This window comes from Lampetra fluviatilis, chromosome 1, assembly GCF_964198595.1.
Source record: "Lampetra fluviatilis chromosome 1, kcLamFluv1.1, whole genome shotgun sequence".
Classification (NCBI taxonomy): domain Eukaryota; kingdom Metazoa; phylum Chordata; class Hyperoartia; order Petromyzontiformes; family Petromyzontidae; genus Lampetra; species Lampetra fluviatilis.
Genome location: NC_136275.1, coordinates 6,776,890 through 6,796,199, shown reverse-complemented (window position 1 = coordinate 6,796,199; position 19,310 = coordinate 6,776,890). Strand labels below are relative to the sequence as shown.

The following is a 19,310-nucleotide window of genomic DNA, read 5'->3' as shown; positions in this document are numbered from 1 at the left end:
ATCTATGTTTAATATCTGTCTTTCCATCTACTGTGGATAACTGTCTGACCTGTCTATATATTTGCAAAACTACGTACCTGCTTGCACATATTGTATATAAAGCTGTATATATAGATATATATACTGGATATATATTTAAATGTACAGTTGGAAATGTAGTGCTCATGATTGGTTTTATTTTAACATTGATTCCCTGAGTATTTAATAGCCCAGCGCTATATTTCATGAGCGTGGGATCAAAGGCCAAAAGAGACGCAGTATCTTATTCACATTCACATGGCAGTTCCAGTTGCCACGTTAGGGTCAAACGCAATTACAGGCAGGCGAAAAGGCTCCTATTTCAGGGCCTCGGTTAATAAAACAAAATAATGTCAAAGGTGCAAGGGTTAAGCCAGCCTCTTTTCCCATCCAAACTCTATCCTCTGGCCATTGCATTGCGTTGTGAAGATAAGGGTTCTCGGTGTTGCGTCAGGCACCAGTGATGCGCTGCTGCACTTCTGAACGAAGGCATTATCGAAGTGTGATTGTTACGCAAATCATATGCATAACAGGGTTTAATTTATCATAGATATAACCAAATGAATTGCATTACCATGAAAATAGGACAAAATAAATTTGCACTGTAATTGTCAGTTCATATTCATTATTGTAGATAAAGCCACGAGGTAAATTTTTTTTTACTGTTGAATAAATTATAACCGTATACATTTTTTTGTTTTGATTTAAAATGGTATCAACAAAGCATCCATTGTTTTATTTGTTTATTTTTTTGTAAAAACATGTATTATGTTCAGCTTTTAAATCATTAGCACAAGTTGCCAAGCCTCCCCCCCCCGCACCGACTATAACCGATGATGAAATGTTGTGCTTGGAGCATTTGTCTATTGTTACCATCATTTCTGGTATTGTTTTTAGTTTTCCAAGAAAGGATAGATTCTGGTGTATTTATACTGCGTTGCCAACAATTATTATCTTTAACCCCCAGTAGAAAAACATTTCATGGATAGATTTGTTTTGTTATATATATTTTTTTGTTACGTATTAATGAGTTTACGTGATTTTCAACATGAATAGAGATATCTACCATTCTCTGGTGCCTTACCAAAGCATTCTTGCATTCCCAGTGGTTTGTGCTGAACAACATTTCATGATGGAGATTTAGCATTTTTTGTTAAATGTTCTGCTATTATTTCAACGTATGTTTTATCACAATCTTTGCAAGCCACATATTTAGCAAAACCGATTATGCAATCACGTTGTACACGTGCCAATAAAATAATGCAAAGTGATACTAATTTGGAAACAGAAACAAGGGTTATACGTATTACATTTACTATCCTGGCAGCATGATGACTGCTGTCCTGCCTATGTTAGCGTAATTCAAGATTTGCTAGTTGAAGGGGGGTGAAATTAATATCAAATGAACACAGAATCGAAACAAAAACACAACCAGAGAGGGCACAATTTTTAAATGTTTGGCAAACCATGTCTGAGCTGATAAGTGTTTTATTTTAATTTAATAGTTTTTCTTCTTCTTATGAAGAATTGTGGCTTAACCGTTGGTGCTCAATGTTCTGTTTTCTCGTCCAGGTACTTTCTGAGTACAGAGGATTCACCTAAGCGTCGCCAACTGTACAGGTGAGCAGTGGCCCAATGGGAGAACGTGTATGGAATGTCGAGGTGTTCTGTAAAATAATGTTTAAGTCAAACACAAGTGTGCAATGCTTTCGTTATATGTATTTGTACGAATGCAGCTCGCTAAATGTTTTTTTCCCATCACGTCCTTCGTGCACAATCTAAATATACTCCACCTGGACGCTGTTATGGATGTCATATTGTCATTTATGTTGCCCAGGACGAGTTTCAAGTTTATTTAGCTTAACTAGGTGAGAACTTGAGAGACCAGGATAAGTATATTTGCAAGTGTGATCTGAAGAATTAGTCTGCTAGTACAGGGTGATGATTGCTATGTATAGTCCCAATTGAATAATGTATGAGTAATTTTAGAATTTGACATGACGCCGGGGGATCTTCCACGTCCACCTGTATTAGCAGGTGTTGCATACCATTGTGGTTATTACACTTGCAGTAATAATCATGGCGGCTGCTGGATTCGAGCCATGAAGCTCTGAAACAATCGGAAAATGTGCTGCCGCTAGGCCATGTCACCAATATTAACTTGAGACCACTCAGCTGAAAATCATCATAAAACTCACCAGACATCACTTGCCACTCACAAGACATTCACTAAACACCATAACACTGACTGCTCACCTTACACCCGACCATTTACTGCTAACACATACTAGACACACTCACCAGATACTCAGCACTCCCACACACTCACCTACTGAGAGTGTGTAGCAGTGGCTGCCCACTATGACTAATGCAGGTGTCATGCACAAAGTGCAAGAGCCTGCTTAATCCAGCTGGAAGTGTGCCACTTATTGCAATTAGACGTTGGTCTCAGGATTAATTTTACCGATGTCATAGGCCGTTGATAAATCAAACTCAATTCCACAGGACACTGGATTTCCATGTGTTTTATGATACTGCCGCTAGCTTGTGCCACCTTATGGACATCCCTTATTGCTATTTTTATGCTCCCATAGTTTCATGTGTGTCCTATGATATATGTTCTCTTGTTATCTGAAGAAATTTACGTATGCTATATTTTTGTCGGTATTTATGCTTGTCTACATTGTATGTGGCTACAGATATCTTGTTGTATATTTGAGTTTTTTTCCATGTTTTCAATGCACTGTCCATTCCGATGCTAATTCATTCATTCTTTCCCCATGGATGGGACTCACAATGGAGTGGCAGCCAAAGGAGAGATCATGCCCACGAGGATGACCACCACAGAGATAGAGCAATGAGATCAGTTTATGAGAACAAGTGACATGAATTGGGGCGTCGCAGGGCTTTGAGAAATGGTGACGATGTGGGGAAGCCTTCATCTAGCAGTGGATAGACAGTGGCTGCTGCTGATGATACAGTATTTACGTCGTTAAATTACATACGTTTTGTTAATTTAGTGTGCGTTAATTTTGTATAGTTGTTTTTTTCGAATAAATAAGGGACAATACATGTACCGTTGGCCAATACTGTATACTCTTGAACATGGATTAAAGGAATCGTTACAAGAGATGATATCAACGTAGTTATTTCTCAGTTGGGAATGAGAAAATGAATTATGAATTGTTTATAAACCAATCTTGATTTGAAGCTTTCGTGACTGCAGGAATCCATACTCTTTGGTTCTTTCGGTAAAGTCACGAAGGTAGAAAAATAATAGATCACAACGTTTTGATCGCAACACAAGCAATCGTCATCAGGTGGGACAACCACAGCAAGAAAAAAATTAACCCGTAAAAACAAAGTTTTTCACTATAAATCCTTTATATGCGTGGCGGCTAGAGTCCTTTCGTCCTCTGGCTTGAGATGGCTGCCACCTATGGGTCAGATGATTGCCTGCCACCATTAAGCAATTTGTAATTAAATATAATTAATTTTTTCCTAAAAAGTGTAAAATTTTGGAAAAAAATTTTCACGAAAATAAATTGTCACGCACAACGAGTCTGTGTGCAAAATGTCAGCTCGATTGGATCACGGGAAGTGGGTTAAAAAACGACCAAAAGATTTGCACGGTCGTAAGCGCGCAAGCAAGCAAGCAAGTAAACTTAATATAAAGGATTTAAAAACTGCTGAAGTAGGCGAGAGATCTGCCGTGACACGAGTTTATATAGACTCGGGAGTAGGGGGGGTGAGAGAAAGGGGGGTGAGAGAAGGGGGGGGGGGCAGAAAGTGGACCCCACAGCAGCACTCGGGTCACTGGAGTAAAGTGGGCCACCGCGGCAGCACTGGAGAGGTCGGCTGCAGGGGGGGGGGGGGGAGAGATAAGAGGGGGGAGAATGCAGGGCAGAAAGTGGACCCCGCAGCAGCCCCCGGGTCACTGGAGTAGAGATCGGAGAGAGATGCACAGAAAGAGAGAAAGACACACGGAGAGTCGGAAATAACAGCTGACATAGGCAGGTAGGATGGAAACATCACAGTCAGTTAAGACGTTACCTGGTTAATAACGTCCTTCCAATGATTGCTCAGTTTGTACCCATCTTCTCGGTTGAAGTTGTGTCAGTGTTTATATATCTGGATGGCTTTATGAACAAATCTATGATGATAGCCAATGGGTTTGCAGAGTACCTTCGTCTTGGAAAAGTCAATTTCAACGTCACATTAAAAAAAAGCTGTACCATGTACTTTGCAAGAACCAGCGATTATGGATTAAGGGAAGGGAGCTGAAATGGTGACGTCAAGGAGAATGAAACTTTCTTCTTTGCTGACGGCATTTGCATTTACATTGGAAGAGCCAGACAAAATTGGAATACGTGTGCAAATACATAGTGTTGTAATTCATTTCCTTGTCAGAAAATGTATGCTGTTACGGATTAGTGAAAAATAAGAATGCATGTTTTTATTACAAATATTCGGCATTGTAGCTTAGCTAGATCTTTTATGTTCTGCCTGTACCAAACACAATGTGGTGCAGTCATAAGTGCATTGCTGTTAATTTATTTCACCGTGAACTCGTGATCGCATGTGTGCAGCTGCCTCAGAGAGTATCACGCTTTTTCATTGCTTCCCCTTGTTTTGCTTTGTGTGAATTGTTATTGGGTAATCATATTTGAATTATCCCTGTTATATAACTCAAGGTTTTTTTTTACAATGAAGTAGAGAAAAAACAAAACTCGGGTACAAGGGATCGATGCAACTGGAATGATTGGATGGAGCCAAGTGAGTTTATCCTTGTTGTGATCTGAGAAAGTATAGAAAGCAGAGAGATGTGAGTGAAAAAGGGGAGGGAATGGAGAAAAAAGAGAGAGAAGAATAGAGCAAGATGAGAGAGTGATGCGCGGCAATTACACAGCTTGGTGAAAACAATCAATAACTCCCTTTTTTTGAAAAGCATCAACGTGTTGACAAATGTCATGCACTCAATATGTTTACACTTGCCATTCCCGATAGATAAACAAACCAGACACAAGTCCGCTCAAACAAATATTTGGCAGTGGTCATTGACAACTGTGAAACATTTCCAATTCTGAAATTGCACATTCCTATGATTGGGGTCAGTCTTCGCATAGGCAACCACTGTTTAAGTCTCAAAAGGTAGTACTATAGTCATTGTATTGACTCCGGAGAGACGAAACCAAATCCCGACTGGGATTTATCAAATAATTTGGAATTTGGAGCCTTCGCCAGATAACTTTGGAGGCTTTATCAGATACTGTGCGAACATGCCATGCCACTTGTTTTTTCCATACCAATTTTTTTTCATGTTCCCGTTTTGTGATGTGAATTCTGACATCATTTCCCGTCATAAATTGTGTTTAAAACAAATGTGATTAAGAATGTGGAAAACGTACCATGTGGATTCCACCTTGGTGCATATGGGATTACGGCCGAGGAAATGTATGGCCGACAAATTCGATTTTTGTTAAGTGTGTAAGCTGCAGAGGCACCTTGCGTGTGTACTGCATGGTGAGTGGATGTGATGCAACAAAAGAGGCAGGGTCGTAATAGATTCAGACAACTCACAATGTGGACCCATGCAGAGATTTTTTACTGTAGCTTAATGTGAATCAACAGTGCTTCTTCTCTGGCAGACTGGCCCCCACCATGGGACTGTGGAGTCTCCACCACTGGTTGAGGGCCACAAATCAACACGAGCACCACGTGCACTTCATTGCTTGAGTGTCTGGATGCATAGACTTGACTGTAACTGTGCATTGTCTGTAGGCCACATGTTTTTGTCTGAATTGGCTTGTTGCACTACTTTGTACTTTGATTGTAATTGCAGTGCGGAGACCACAGGGACTTTTAATCGGCAATGCCTCTCATGTGACCTCATCCCTGGCTGCATGTACTACCGTACCATCTTCAGTCCGGGCAGCTCGCACTTTGTGCTGCATTGTCTGGGTGAGTTGCATTCACGGTCACTCATGCCCTTTGTCCATCATGGCGTGAGGCTGTACTGAAACAGCTCCTTATGCGCGATCGCCACAAATGTGTGTGTGTGTTGTGGGGGAGTGGTAGTGCAGTGGTTCGCGTGCTGAATTACGAACTTGCCGACCCGGGTTCGATTCCCGCTCACGGCCAACACCAGTGACGATTATATTATCTGAACCGGTCCTGGGCCTCAAATAGGTCGACTCAGCCTCAAATTAGTACCTGGTGAGGTGTGTAAACATTGCCACTCGGGAGACAAAAGCGGCTGGGCGTGGTGTTGGCTACCCACCCCCTTGCATGCTGTGCCAGCCTTGTTAGGTGCTCGCTAACAGTACTTGCCCCAACAGTCTGTTCAGGCAATATGGAAAATATTTGTCTTTGTGCGCAGCGGTAATGCTTCGGTTTGCGCACTGTGCTCCGAAACTGGTGGCCCGGTGACCCGGCGAACCTGGCGGCCCGGTGACCCGGCGAACCGGGTTCGATTTCCGCTCACGGCCAATACCGGAGATGATTATCTAAACTGCTCCTGGGCCTCCCCTAGGTCGACTCAGCCTCAAATGAGTACCTTGTGTGATGTGTAAACATTAGCACTGGGGAGACGAAGCTGGCCAGGCGTGGTGCTGGCCACCCATGCGCTCGTGTACCGGTGGTGGCACACACCTGTAATCCAGCACTGTGGAGGTGATGGTTTATGGATTATACAAATGTTGCAAAACTCCCTTCCCGAAGGTGTCGAGGGGCCATACCCTGGCTTGCCAGGAGAATATTTTGCAACAACATGTTAGACTAATCTAGTCACAACATGTATACTAATCTCCATCTGTTTGTGTATGGGATAGTGTATCCCTTTGCACAGGTGAGTCTTCTGCGGGTACTCCTATTTCCTCCTGCATGTAAACACATTAATTAGCTGATGACATCTTAATATATAGAGCTTGGGGGGATTTTGGCATTAGTTACATGCACCTCTGAGCACGTTACAAGTTGCTTCCTATTATTATCTGTCATTTGCGACATTAGTGGGTGCAATGTCACGGCCATTTGTAATATCACAATAGGATCGAGGTGCAATTCTATAACCCTGAAAAATAACATCATAGCCTTTTGCATTGCTACATTTGCCACCACACGTCATATCATAGGATATTTTAATTATATTAAATGCTTCAGCATCAAGTCACGATGAAAACAACATAATTCAAGCCTTTAAATATTGTAAAGATGAAGTGTAAGAACATTTCCATAGCGCTTTTGATAATTGTCACATTTTGAAAACTTTACTCAGTATTCTCATGGAACATTGCTAAATAAGTGAGGCAGCTCTGATGAGATCTGGCGTTTAAATCAAGGCAGTCACCCACCTCAAGCTTACCAAGTCGTCGGTCTCAGCCAGACAGATCTGGCCCTCACCACAGTCATGTAACACTGTAGGTCTAAGTCCTGGTTCACAATGTATAAAGCTCTGCAGGTCTCACTCCACCACTGATCAATCTCACGTGACCCGCTGATCAAACTCAACTGTCCTTTTGTGTGGTAATCCATGTTCTTGATAATTTGCAAATTAATTCCTTCAAGGTTCTTTCCTAGCCTTGCGTAGTATCTTTAAGTGCATTTCTTCCCTTTGGAAAATAATGAGGAGCGGCTGCAGACATACAGAAGTGGCTGCACGCGGTGCTTCTGCATTGCCATGGCGTGATTTATTCTGGTCGGCATTTGTGCTTTGCTTTAACACAGCCTAGGAGCACACCACGAATGTAAATGTGTCTTCCAGAGCCACCCGCCACATTTCCTGAACGTTGTCACCGGCGTTTACCGTCGTTTTGTGGTTTTAATTTTTCTGCTGCATTCAGTCGCCACGGATCTGAAATTTGTAATCTCCATGCACAGACAATTTCTATCAATCCACTGCTGTATTAGAGCCTCCACCTACGCCTTGTATGGCTGTGGAGGTTACTTTGATCGTACTTCACCGCGCTGGTCAATGCTGCATGCCGAAGGTGGAGAGCGTAGAAGTGCAGTACACAAACGGATATTTGCAGCACCTCAAACAGTTACAATACTGTTTTTTAAATGCTTAAGCATTTTCAGAAAGCATGTACTCGCACTAGGTATGTATAAAAATTATAGCCATAAACTTGCAAAATTCATAGAATAAAACAACAACTAAATGGAAATAAATAAAGTAGATTCCCCCTCCCCTGTATAATGCACAGTTCTCATAACAAAATGCAACAGAAGCAGCTGGGCTAATATGGAGCACCAGGGCTACAGATTATAATGTACTTCTATAGCTCATCTGGGAATTACAGGCTTCCATTCACTCATGTTGCATTAGCTTTTGTCTATTTTCCCTGCTGAGTTTGACCATTATTAACTTGCAATGTCAAACTCTGGGATTTTTTTTCTATTTGAAGCAGAAATTTACACTGCAGACCATATATATGGTGAGATCTTACTGTATAAAAACTCCCATGCACAGATATAAACATATAATGATAAAAGTTGTAAGTATTTTTTTCACCGTCTGCTATGACATATGGATCAGAAACACAGACATTAAGAAAATTAGAAAAAACGTGAAAAGTGCGCAGAGAAGCATGCGGAGATGTATCCTTGGAATTAAACTGAGATACAGAACGAGGGATAAGTGGAACAAGGAACCAACACTGCAAATAAGAGACATCTTATTGGTGGTTAAGAAGTAAATGGGTTTGGGCATGACATAGCTAAAAGGGATGATGGATAATAAGACTCGTGATGGAGTTGCAACCAAAGGAGAGAACACACCCAAAAGGATGATCACCATGGAGATGAAGCAATGTTCATTCCTTATACAGGTCGCACTAATTGCACACAAAGTGCTTGCCACAATGAACTACAATACCTTGTTGATCTCGTCAAGGAGCATACAACATCACGCAAACTCCGGTCATCTTCGCATGGGCTTTTGGAAATCTATGGAACAAAGATGATCACCGCATCGCACACTTTAAGATGCATTTCTGCGGCTGCCTGGAACGCTCTTCCTTCCGATATTAGGAAGCCACTGAAGCTTTGCAGTTTGAAATATGGATTTAAAACTCATGTCTTTAGAACTGCTTTTTGTGTTTAGTTTGTTGTCCTTCTCCTGCACCTCCGATTATCGCGATTGGCTACGTATGGTGAGAAAGAAATTAAATTTAAATACATATATGGTGAGACTATGAGCGGTGGCAACGGCTTGGGGAGGCCTTCCTCCATTACTGGGTAGAGCCCAGCTGATGCTGATGGTGGTGCTGATGATGCCCCACTGAGATTAAACACTCTTGCAGTTGGTGCTCTCTATGATGTGACCCTCTGTATCTTTTTGAGTATTTTGGTATGTGGAAGGATTCTTTATCGTTAATTAAACCAAAACGCTGAGAATATTCTACCCAGCCATCCGCCATAACATGACGTTGATTTACATTTTAATGTTTTTTTGTGCCATCGATGCAGAAATCATTTGAATCCACTGAAGCTGCCCCCCCCCTTAATTGTTTCCCTTGCATGTTTATGCGTGGGTTTTGAGCCAGAGTGCCATGGGGCCTCCCTCTGCTTTCGAGTTAAAAAGTTAAATTAATTAAATTCTGAGGAACTTGCAGGCACAAGGATATGACGACCATAGTAATGAGGCATAAAATACGGCACTTATCAGACGCACGACTGGTATGACTTGCAAGGGCACAGTGTTCAACAGTGATTTAAATTACCTCTACGCAGTTATACGTTTAAAGAAGATGATTGCATCTATGCTTCAATCAATCGCACGAGCACATTTGTAAATGTTTCCAAACAGTAATGGCTTTGTCTGTCTTGGACAGATAGCTTTCAGCACATGTTGTGACAGAGAAAGTTGATGTGCATCCCAAAATGAAAGCTGATAACATGGTTGTGTTTCGTAAATGAGAGCATTTGTGAAAAGTGGCGAAAGCAGACAATGTTGGGGAAAAACGAGCCACCGAAAAAATGCAATGCCCAGCTGAGCAAAAGAAGTTGGACGTGACATTGATCCCAATGTCCCTTCTGATTTTTATGACTTGAGCCGAGAGGTACAGTGTGCAATAATGCAGTGCGCACGTGGCAGCAGTGAGTCAAAGTGGATTCCCTGAATTGAAATGACAAACGGCTGAGTTACGATTTCAGGCATTTCCAGCAAAGTAACTCAAACGTTCAGTCACACACGCATTCGACTCACTTGTCAGTAGAAGCAAGATGCAATTATCCCAGCTCTCACAAAGCTTGGCCTAAAAAAAAAACATATTTAGAAATAATGAGAAACGTTTGACAAAATTTGGATAGCTGCATTAAGATCGAATGAAGAAAGTTCCCAATATATATTGTAAAGGAAGTCGGGCAACATGATGTGCTATGGCAAAAGTTATTCATAGCCACATTATAAGTTATTTTCTATAAAAAAAATATTGGAAAAAGTAATGCATAAATATTCATGAAAAAAACATTAACCGCCATCTCAGGCGGTTGTCGGAACGTCCAATAGGAATTAACTACAGGAAATGTCAGAATAACTTTTTAAATAGATAAATAAAAGCCTGCAATTAGGGCTCAGGATAAATATGAACAAAACAAAGGTCATGTACAAAAAAGTTTGAATAATAATTGGATATATACACGACTGGAAGAAACAACATGGTTGGCTACTTACTGTGTTAAATAAGTTCAACTTGCATACATACAGCAGAGTATATGTGTGCCTGGGACAGCTATTAAAGTCAGACCAGAATAAATTATACTGGTAGGAACCTCCTGGTTACACCAGCCCACAGGGGATTATTGTGTCCGTCCGTCGTGCATCCAAAAATGGGAGGGGTGGGGCTGGGTGGAGAGGGGAGGGTGGGGAGGGGCTGGGTGGGGAGGGTGGGGAGGGGCAGGGTGGGGAGGGGAAGGTGGGGAGGGTGGGGAGGGGCAGGGTGGGGAGGGGAGGGTGGGGAGGGGCTGGGTGGGGAGGGGCTGGGTGGGGGGTGGGAGGGGTGGGGGGTGGGAGGGGTGGGGCTGGGTGGGGAGGGGCTTGTCACCCAGTGGTGCCCTTATAAAACTCAACGTTTAACCTACTCAGGCCGGCTTGTGCCCGCCCTCACAGTCGGAATATACCACGCCGCCGTTGACCCTGGCCATTGACCGAGCAACCCAACGTTCCTACCAGCTCTCTCCGCAGGAATGTGTTGAAATAACAACGTGGCCGAGAGCAGGTTGGAGTGCTTTTGGAATTGGATAATGAAAAGCAACACGTCATTGTGCCTGAACAATAGCAATACTAATCGATGCATACAGCGTGCTATGGTTTATGATTTAACGAAAATCGAAAGATTGTGAAAGATGGCATTGGCTTGAGGAAGCTCGTGTCGATCAATCCAGCAGTGGATTGATCATGGCTGGTATCGATGATCGCGGTGATCATTTGTAATTTCACTAACATGTGACATTCCTTAAATAATTACATACGTTATAGAAACGCAAATGAGATTCATGGTGACACCTGTTCTATGCCACCTTGTATTTTGCTCATTATGTAGCCTTGCCCTATCCTGTGTTTGTGTGATGAGCCGTTATCTCCCCCTTTCTCCTCGTGGTGTTTTAAACTCGCCGTAAATCATGGCTTTCCTAAGTGGCCGTGAAAGTCAAAAAATGCTCGTGTGTGACACATGTACGGCACATACACAATTATGTTGAAATCTGGACGGTTTAACTAAATGTGCCTCAGTTATAATGTTATTCCAATAGTTCTACGTGAAATTAGAGTGAACTAATATAATAACCCGATATGGAATATTATGGCCAACAGTGGGATGCTGATGCTTGTTGTTTTTAATGACGGTACCGACATTGGTTGTTTTTATTTTATAGGACCATCTGTCCCCAAGATTACCGTCCACACCATGAGCGACATAAACAGTGAGTTTAACTACTTTTAACAATGACACATAATGAACACAAATTGATTTGACAGCTTGGGTATACGCAGCGTGTATAAACAATTTAAATCAATTATCCTTGGAGTATATGGTGAGAATATTTTCACTATCATTTTGCCAGCAGCCTGTTCTGAAATTCTGCGTAGGAGGTCTAATAGAGATGGGAGATGTAGAGACAGGGTGGCAGCTCAGTATCGAGTGCAGCTTCATCTGTTGATGGAGTTGTAGAGAGGAGCCGACACGAGATTGCAGGGGTCTCGTCCTTTATTCCTTTCCTTCCATTCACACCTGTCGCCAGCCGTCCCAATCCCGTTCCCGCCAAAAGGCCCCTCTTTCCCGCCCGTTCTCTCCTTATATCACCTCGATCACCCCTCCCCCTAACCCATCTATTGGTGGGAATCCTTCCCCTGACACCCCTACATCACCCCCCCCCCCCCCGGAGAAAAAATAACCGTCCTCGGTTCTGCCTCCCCCATGGACCATTTAAGTCTCCCCATGCCTCCCACCACTGACAGTGACGACAGCCCTTACCCCTCCCCACAACCATACAATGCAATATAACACAACAAATCAATTGCGCGGCCTGCCCAGGTCTCCAGCCAGCATCCCGTAACAGCCCGGACATCCACAGGCAGCAGATGACCGTGGCGGCCCCCTCCTTCGAAGGCCCTCTCGTCGCGGTCCCTGGTTCGGTGGTGCCGGTGTCGCCTTGCCTGGCGCCGCTGTCTCTCCGGCACCCGCTCGTGCCGCCGCTCCGTCAGGCCTCACATGGGGTGCTGTAGGTGACAAGGGAACACAGGGCACCGAACCCCCTGCCGGTCGGCGCGTGGTGGTCGGCGACCTTGGCCTGGGTAGGGATGATGATGATGTTGGCAGTGATGTTGGTGGTGATGTTGGTGAAGATGACGGTGGAGAGATGTATGGCTTAAGGCGGGTGGGGTGTACAAACCATCGTCGCTTACCCAGTTGGACCTGGACGCACTGCGGTCGGAGTGCTTTGATGACCTCGACCGGCCCTTTCCAGGGTCGGTGCAGCTTTGGTGAGAGGCCAACCGGCACCTGAGGACAGTGTAGCCATGCCTGGTCCCCGACTTTAAAGGGGTTGGCTGTCACTGTCCTCTCCCGTATCCGTACATTACTCTCTTGGCTCGCGGCCGATGCGGCCTCGGCTGCTTGGCGGGCCTCTCTCAAATAAATGAGGGAGGTCTTTAGTGCCTTCGGCCATGCGTCGGCTCTTGCCGGAATGTCCGTCAGCTGCACCTCAATAGGCGGAACGGGATCCCGTCCGTACATCAGGAAAAACGGCGAGAACCCCGTCGCCGCGTGTGGGGCCACCCTGTACGCCGCTAAGACCGATGGAATGTGGAGGTCCCAGTCGGAATGGTTTTCGTCCACCACTTGGGACAGCATGGCCGCTATGGTGCGGTTAAGCCGCTCTACCATCCCATCGGTCTGGGGATGATATGGAGATGTTCGGACCTTTTTAGTGCCCAGGATAGAGCAGACGTCCTTCAATAGCTGTGAGGAGAAATTCCTGCCCTGATCCGTGAGCAACCGCTCCGGTGCCCCCTTATCAAGGACATAGCCTCCCACGAAGGCATCGGCGATGGTCTGTGCCGTTTGGTCCGGGAGGGCCCACGCCATCGGCCACCTCGTGCAGTACTCGACTCCGACCAACAGGTATTTATTTCCCCGTGGCGTGACCGGCAGCGGTCCCAAGATGTCCAACGCAACCAATTCGTTGACCCTGGTCACCGTGATGGGCTGTAGGGGCGCCCGGCTTACCCGGGGTGGCGGCTTTCGCCGCGCACATTCGACGCAGGTAGCGACCCATCGATGCACGTCAGCGGTCATACCTGGCCAAAAGTACCGACCCTGTAATGTGTGCAGTGTCTTCCGCCCTGCCAGGTGCAGCAGCTGGCGGCCGTGTACGTCCATAACCAATTGTTGACGCAGCGACTCCGGAACTACCAGGCATCGCCGGCGCCCTGTCGGGTCCCATCGCATGAGGAGATCCTCCCATACGATGTACTCCTCCCCCCCTGCCTCTGCTGAGGCGCGTAGTGTTCGCAGTGGGGCTTCCTCCAGCTGTAGCCGTCTCCAATCGTCCAAGGTCAGCCCCAGGTCGTGGTCGGTCAGCTGGACCTCACCCTGTGCGCCCTCCGCCGTGCGTACAGGAGCGATGACCGTCCCCTCCGGCCTCGCCTCCTTGCAGCGTGCCCCGCCTGTGGTGCATGCACAAGGGCCCTGGGGCACCAGTCGGGACAATGCGTCTGCGTTGGCATGTCTGGTCCCTTTGCGATGCACTACTTGGTACCTGTACTCCTGCAGGCGTTCTATCCATCTGGCCAGCTGGCCCGAAGGCTGGTCGATGCGGAGCGAATACTGCAAGGCCGCGTGGTCAGTGCGGACCGTAAATTTGCGACCATACAGGTAGGGTCGGAATTGCTGCACAAAGTGAACGACTGCCAGGAGTTCCCTACGTGTGACGCAGTAGCGCTGCTCCGCTGATGAAAGCACGCGACTACCATAGGCGATAACCACCTCCCGACCCTGCTGGACTTGCGACAAAACACTGCCGATGCCCACATCGCTGGCGTCCGTGTCCAGGATAAAGGGGAGGCCAAAATCCGGAAAGGCCAATGGTGGTGCATCTGTCAGACGTGAGCGCAGCTGCTGGAATGCCTCTTCCTCCAGAGGGCCCCAATAAAACCTCTGGTTCTTCGCCGTCAACACGTGCAAGGGCTTGGCAATGGTTGCGAAGTTGGGCACAAACCGGCGGTAGTAAGAAACGAAACCCACAAACCGGCGTACCTCCGGAACCGTTGTGGGAACAGCCCAGGCCCTCACGCAGGCCGTCTTTTCCGGGTCTGTAGCCACTCCCGACTCACTGACGACGTGGCCCAAGTAGCGTACCGACGACTGCATAAGGTGGCACTTCGACGGCTTGAGCTTCAAGTTCGCGTTCCGGAACCGCAGGAACACCTGACGCAATCGGTCAATGTGTTCCTCGAATGATCGGCTGAAAACAATGACGTCGTCCAGGTAGATGAGGCACGTTTCCCATTGGAGGCCTGCCAAGGCCAACTCCATTATGCGTTGGAACGTTGCCGGCGCCGTCTGGAGGCCCATAGGCAGGCAGTTGAACTCGAACAGGCCCTGTGGTGTCCGGAATGCTGTTTTAGGCCGGGAGTCCGCGTCTAGTGGGACCTGCCAGAACCCGGACAACAAATCCAGCGTACTGAAAAATTTTGCTCCCGCCAGTGCATCCAATGAGTCGTCGATACGTGGTAGGGGATATGCGTCGGCCAGCGTGACGGCATTGAGGCGTCGGAAGTCCACACAGAATCTCAGTGACCCATCTGACTTCTTGACTAGGACCACCGGTGCCCCCCAGGGACTCGAGGATGGAGAAATTATGTCGGCCCGCAGCATCTCCTGCACCGCTTGTTGAATGTGCCCTTTTTCCATTGGGCTCATTCTATATGTGTTTTGGCGCAGGGGTGCGGCATCTCCCGTGTTGATGTGGTGCTGTGACAGATTTGTGCGCCCTAGGTCGAACGGTCCCCGGCTGAACACGTCCGAGAACTCCTGCAATAACGAGTGCAGCTGCTGTTTCTGGTCGGGCGGCAATCCCGGCTCAGGCCCCGCCAGCTGGTCCATCCACGATTTGGCCCCTCTGTCCTCGGACTGGCTGATGCTGCCTACAAGCTCGGGCTCTGTCCCTGGGGCTCCTAGTGACAAGGGACTAACGTGGGCCAGAACTGTTCCCTCCTGCACCGTCGCTGTTCTATCGGAGGTGTTCAGCACCTGAATGAACAGATGCTGGTTCCTCTGTACAATAGTTTCGGCCCCCACCAGCGCATGACGATCCATGGCCGCTGACGCCGGAGACACCAGGATGGGTGAGTCTGGTCGGGCTGTCACGAGGGGGGACCGATATTGCAGCGGAACCAGCATCTGGGCTGCCGGGGGAATGGAGACAGACTTACTGACCAGAGCCTGCACGTAGGGTACACCCCGGCTGGCCCCCTCCGCCTTTAGGAAATGGAGATGCGTTCCCTGGACTTCCACCCGCCCATTGGCCAGATCGATTTTCATTGGCATCCGCCTCAGAAAGTCCGTCCCCAACAGGCAGGGTACGGGCAACGTTGCGGAGACAAGGATGGGTCCTGCTACCGAAAGCTGCCCAATCTGTATCGGGGCTTCAACCTGGCCCAGGAAGCCCATGCTGCCTCCATTTGCTGCAATGAACGTTGTCTTGACGGGGACTAAAGGTCGGATTTTATCCGGCAGCATCTCATGCATGGTGCTCGAGATGATCGTGGCTGATGCCCCCGTATCGACCAAGATACGTGCCGACACTCCCGCGATTTCACCGACCAGGACCGAGGTTCCTGACGTGGCCGCTACCACCCGCCTTGCCAGCTTCCTCCATTGTGTGGCTGAGTCCGGCCACTGACCGGGCGGCGTCTCGTTATCCTGTGGTGCATGGTGAAATGATGGGGGATGGGTGTGGATGGACTGAAGATGGGGTTCCTCCCTTTGGAGTGCGTCACAGCAGGGTGAACGCGCCCTTGTTACATAGTGTGGGCTTACCCCTGGGTTGCGGGCTGGGCTCTCTATGTAGTGCAAATTGCCCCCCCTAGGTGACGTAGGATGGGCCCCCCTTGTGGTGTGGGGGGGCCCCCCCATTGTAGGGGGCGGTGGGGACTGGGGGGTGGGCCTTCCCGTGAGCCCCTCCCTTTCCTTTGTCACGGGGGCGTGGTCCCCCTGGTTCCGTCTCGCTCTGTCGCAAAGCGGTGGTGAGGCGGGTCGTGGAATTGCTCCAGGGCGCAATGTCAATCGTGTGGGCTGCCTCCGCCCCCGGGCCGTTGCCCCTGGCAACTCGCCGGCGTTGCAGGTAACTGGTGACGTCACGCCCGCCGGCGACGTCACGCCCGCCGGTGACGTCACGCCCGCCCGCGAACCCACGCCCGCCCGCGAAACCACGCCCACCCGCGACGTCACGCCCGCCCGCGAAACCCCGCCCGCCCGCGAAACCACGCCCACCCGCGACGTCACGCCCGCCCGCGAACCCACGCCCGCCCGCGAAACCACGCCCGCCCGCGACGTCACGCCCGGCATCGACGTCGCTGCCGGCCGCGACGTCACTTCCGCCCGCGACGTCACCTCCGCCCGCGACGTCACCTCCGTCCGCGACGTCCCTCCCGGCGTCGGCGCGACTCCCGGCGCGGTCCCCGGCCTCGGCGCGATCCCCGACGCGGTCCCTGGCCCCGGCGCGATTCCAGGCGCGGTCCACGGCCCCGGCGCAATTCCCGGCGCGATCCGCGACACCACTTCCGACCGCGACGTCACTTCCGGACGCAACGTCACGTCCGTTCGCGACGCCACTCCGGGTCGCGATGCGACCACAGGCCCCGGCGCTATCCCCTTCCCCCGACCAGAACAGCGGGGACCGGGAAACGACACCACCGGCGCCCACCCCGAGGAGACTCCCGGTGAGTTCGCGGCGTCGGAATTGTAATTACCCGGCCCGCCCGAGAGGCCGGGTGGGACGGCGTCACTCGCCTGGCTCCTGTCGGCGTTCGGCCCCGGCAGGTTCCAGGTGACGTTGGCGGCCTCCGGCTCCGTGCGGCACCCCCTCGCCACATGCCCCTCGCGACCACAACGGTGGCAGACCCACGGGGCGTTGCGTCGGGGGGGCTCGGCGCGATGTTGTAGAGGCGGCTGCCAGCGACGCGGCGGCTGGTCCCTCTGCTCCGCCAGTCCCCGGATCGCCGCGTACACCTCCCGTAGCGATGGCTCCGTCTCAGACGTCGGCGGTCCGTCCCCAGATGCCCCACCGGCAGCCTGTGGTGACGGTGCAGGTTCGGCGGTTAGTGTCGCTGGACCAAGTAGCGCCGCGGCAACGGCTCGGCTGTTCCCCCCCGCCGCGCCAGCCACCGGGCCCACGGGTGGCGCCCGGCCCATGACCTGCTCGTGGGCTTGGATGGTCCGGGCAGCCCACAGCGAGGTGCGTTCTTCCGGCGTCACTACGGGCATTACAACGCCGGCGCGGCAAGCGTAGGCGATGAGGTGCTCGACCACGAGGTCCTCGAGCGCTTCTTCAGCCAGGCGAGGGAAAGCTCTCCTCGCCAACACGAGCAGCGCCCCCCTGTAGGCTAAAGGGGATTCTTTAGCCCCTCGCTGGCGATCCTGGAACCGTTTAAAGGCTCCTTCCGCCGGGCAATAGATCTCCCCCAAAGCCTCGTAGGCCGCCTGTAGCGTGGACTTGCTGTGCGAGGGAAGGGAGGTGTAAGAGGAGAGTGCTTCTTTGCCCAGAACAGATGGCAGCGCTCGTAGGGCCTCTTCGTCTGTCCACTCGAGAGCGTGGAAGGCAGCCTCGAATCGGCGGACAAACTCCTCCCAATCTTCTTCCTCAGCCACAAACTTGTCGACGGGCCCCAGCCGACGCGGCCGTCCGGCCACCTGCTCTCCGTGTTGGGTGTTTAGCCCTGGGGGTTTTGGCGGGAGCGGCGGCGGCTGGCGTGACGAGGTTGGTTGCGGCTCCTGCCCGGCCGGCTGGTCGGCGTCCGGTTCCCGTGGCCTCTCCTCCCGTAGTACGCGTGGGGGTGGGGGTCCAGGTGCCGGCGGGCCCCCCATAGGGAGCCTCTGCAAGAGCTCCTGGAGCGCCCTCTCCACGCGGGCCATGCGGTCCTCCATGCGATCCTCCAGGCGATCCGGGCCCCCTTCTGCTGCTTCTGACAGCAGGCCCCCTTGTTGCCCAGGATGTGAAGGATCCCCGGCCCCTGCTTCCTCCTCCCTCGGCTCCCTCCCGCGAGGATTCTTCTTTGTAGCCATTAGGATCCCACCGCTGCCACCAAATGTAGAGAGGAGCCGACACGAGATTGCAGGGGTCTCGTCCTTTATTCCTTTCCTTCCATTCACACCTGTCGCCAGCCGTCCCAATCCCGTTCCCGCCAAAAGGCCCCTCTTTCCCGCCCGTTCTCTCCTTATATCACCTCGATCACCCCTCCCCCTAACCCATCTATTGGTGGGAATCCTTCCCCTGACACCCCTACAGAGTGATAGGTGCTATTTATTGGAAAATTGAGGGTCTGAGTATGGTTTCAGCATGCGACAAATTCAACCAATTTCACATTGGTCAAGCCAAAATTGGTTTGTGAAACTCCTACCTCTCTCCACTAATCGCGCTCTACTCCCCTCGACACGCTCTCCTACCTCTCCCCTCTCTCCTACCATCTCACTCTACTCCCCTCAACGCACTCGCTACACCGGCAACCAAGGCCTTCTGCCAAAGACCCCGATAAACGTTTGCTCAGCGGGAGGTCAATCTTTTCTATATGG

The 19,310-nt window shown here is 49.6% G+C and overlaps 2 protein-coding genes across 5 annotated transcripts in view; one reads left to right on the top strand and one right to left on the bottom strand.

Annotated features, from left to right (window-relative positions):
• The window catches only part of LOC144931170 (inactive dipeptidyl peptidase 10-like), a 675,556-nt gene that overhangs the window by 625,846 nt on the left and 30,400 nt on the right, over positions 1 to 19,310 (top strand). For all 4 annotated transcript variants that reach the window (XM_078855035.1, XM_078855037.1, XM_078855038.1 and 1 more), the window contains exons 15-17: positions 1,591 to 1,638; positions 5,861 to 5,979; positions 11,893 to 11,940. In XM_078855035.1, the coding sequence (XP_078711161.1) occupies positions 1,591 to 1,638; positions 5,861 to 5,979; positions 11,893 to 11,940 (215 nt within the window). The remainder of the gene's footprint in view (positions 1 to 1,590; positions 1,639 to 5,860; positions 5,980 to 11,892; positions 11,941 to 19,310) is intronic.
• On the bottom strand, positions 12,112 to 18,653 carry LOC144943614 (uncharacterized). Its single transcript, XM_078871276.1, has 3 exons — positions 17,937 to 18,653; positions 17,702 to 17,813; positions 12,112 to 12,170 (listed from the first exon to the last, which is right to left on the bottom strand). The coding sequence occupies exons 1-3, from the start codon at positions 18,651 to 18,653 to the stop codon at positions 12,112 to 12,114; spliced, it is 888 nt and encodes a 295-aa protein (XP_078727402.1).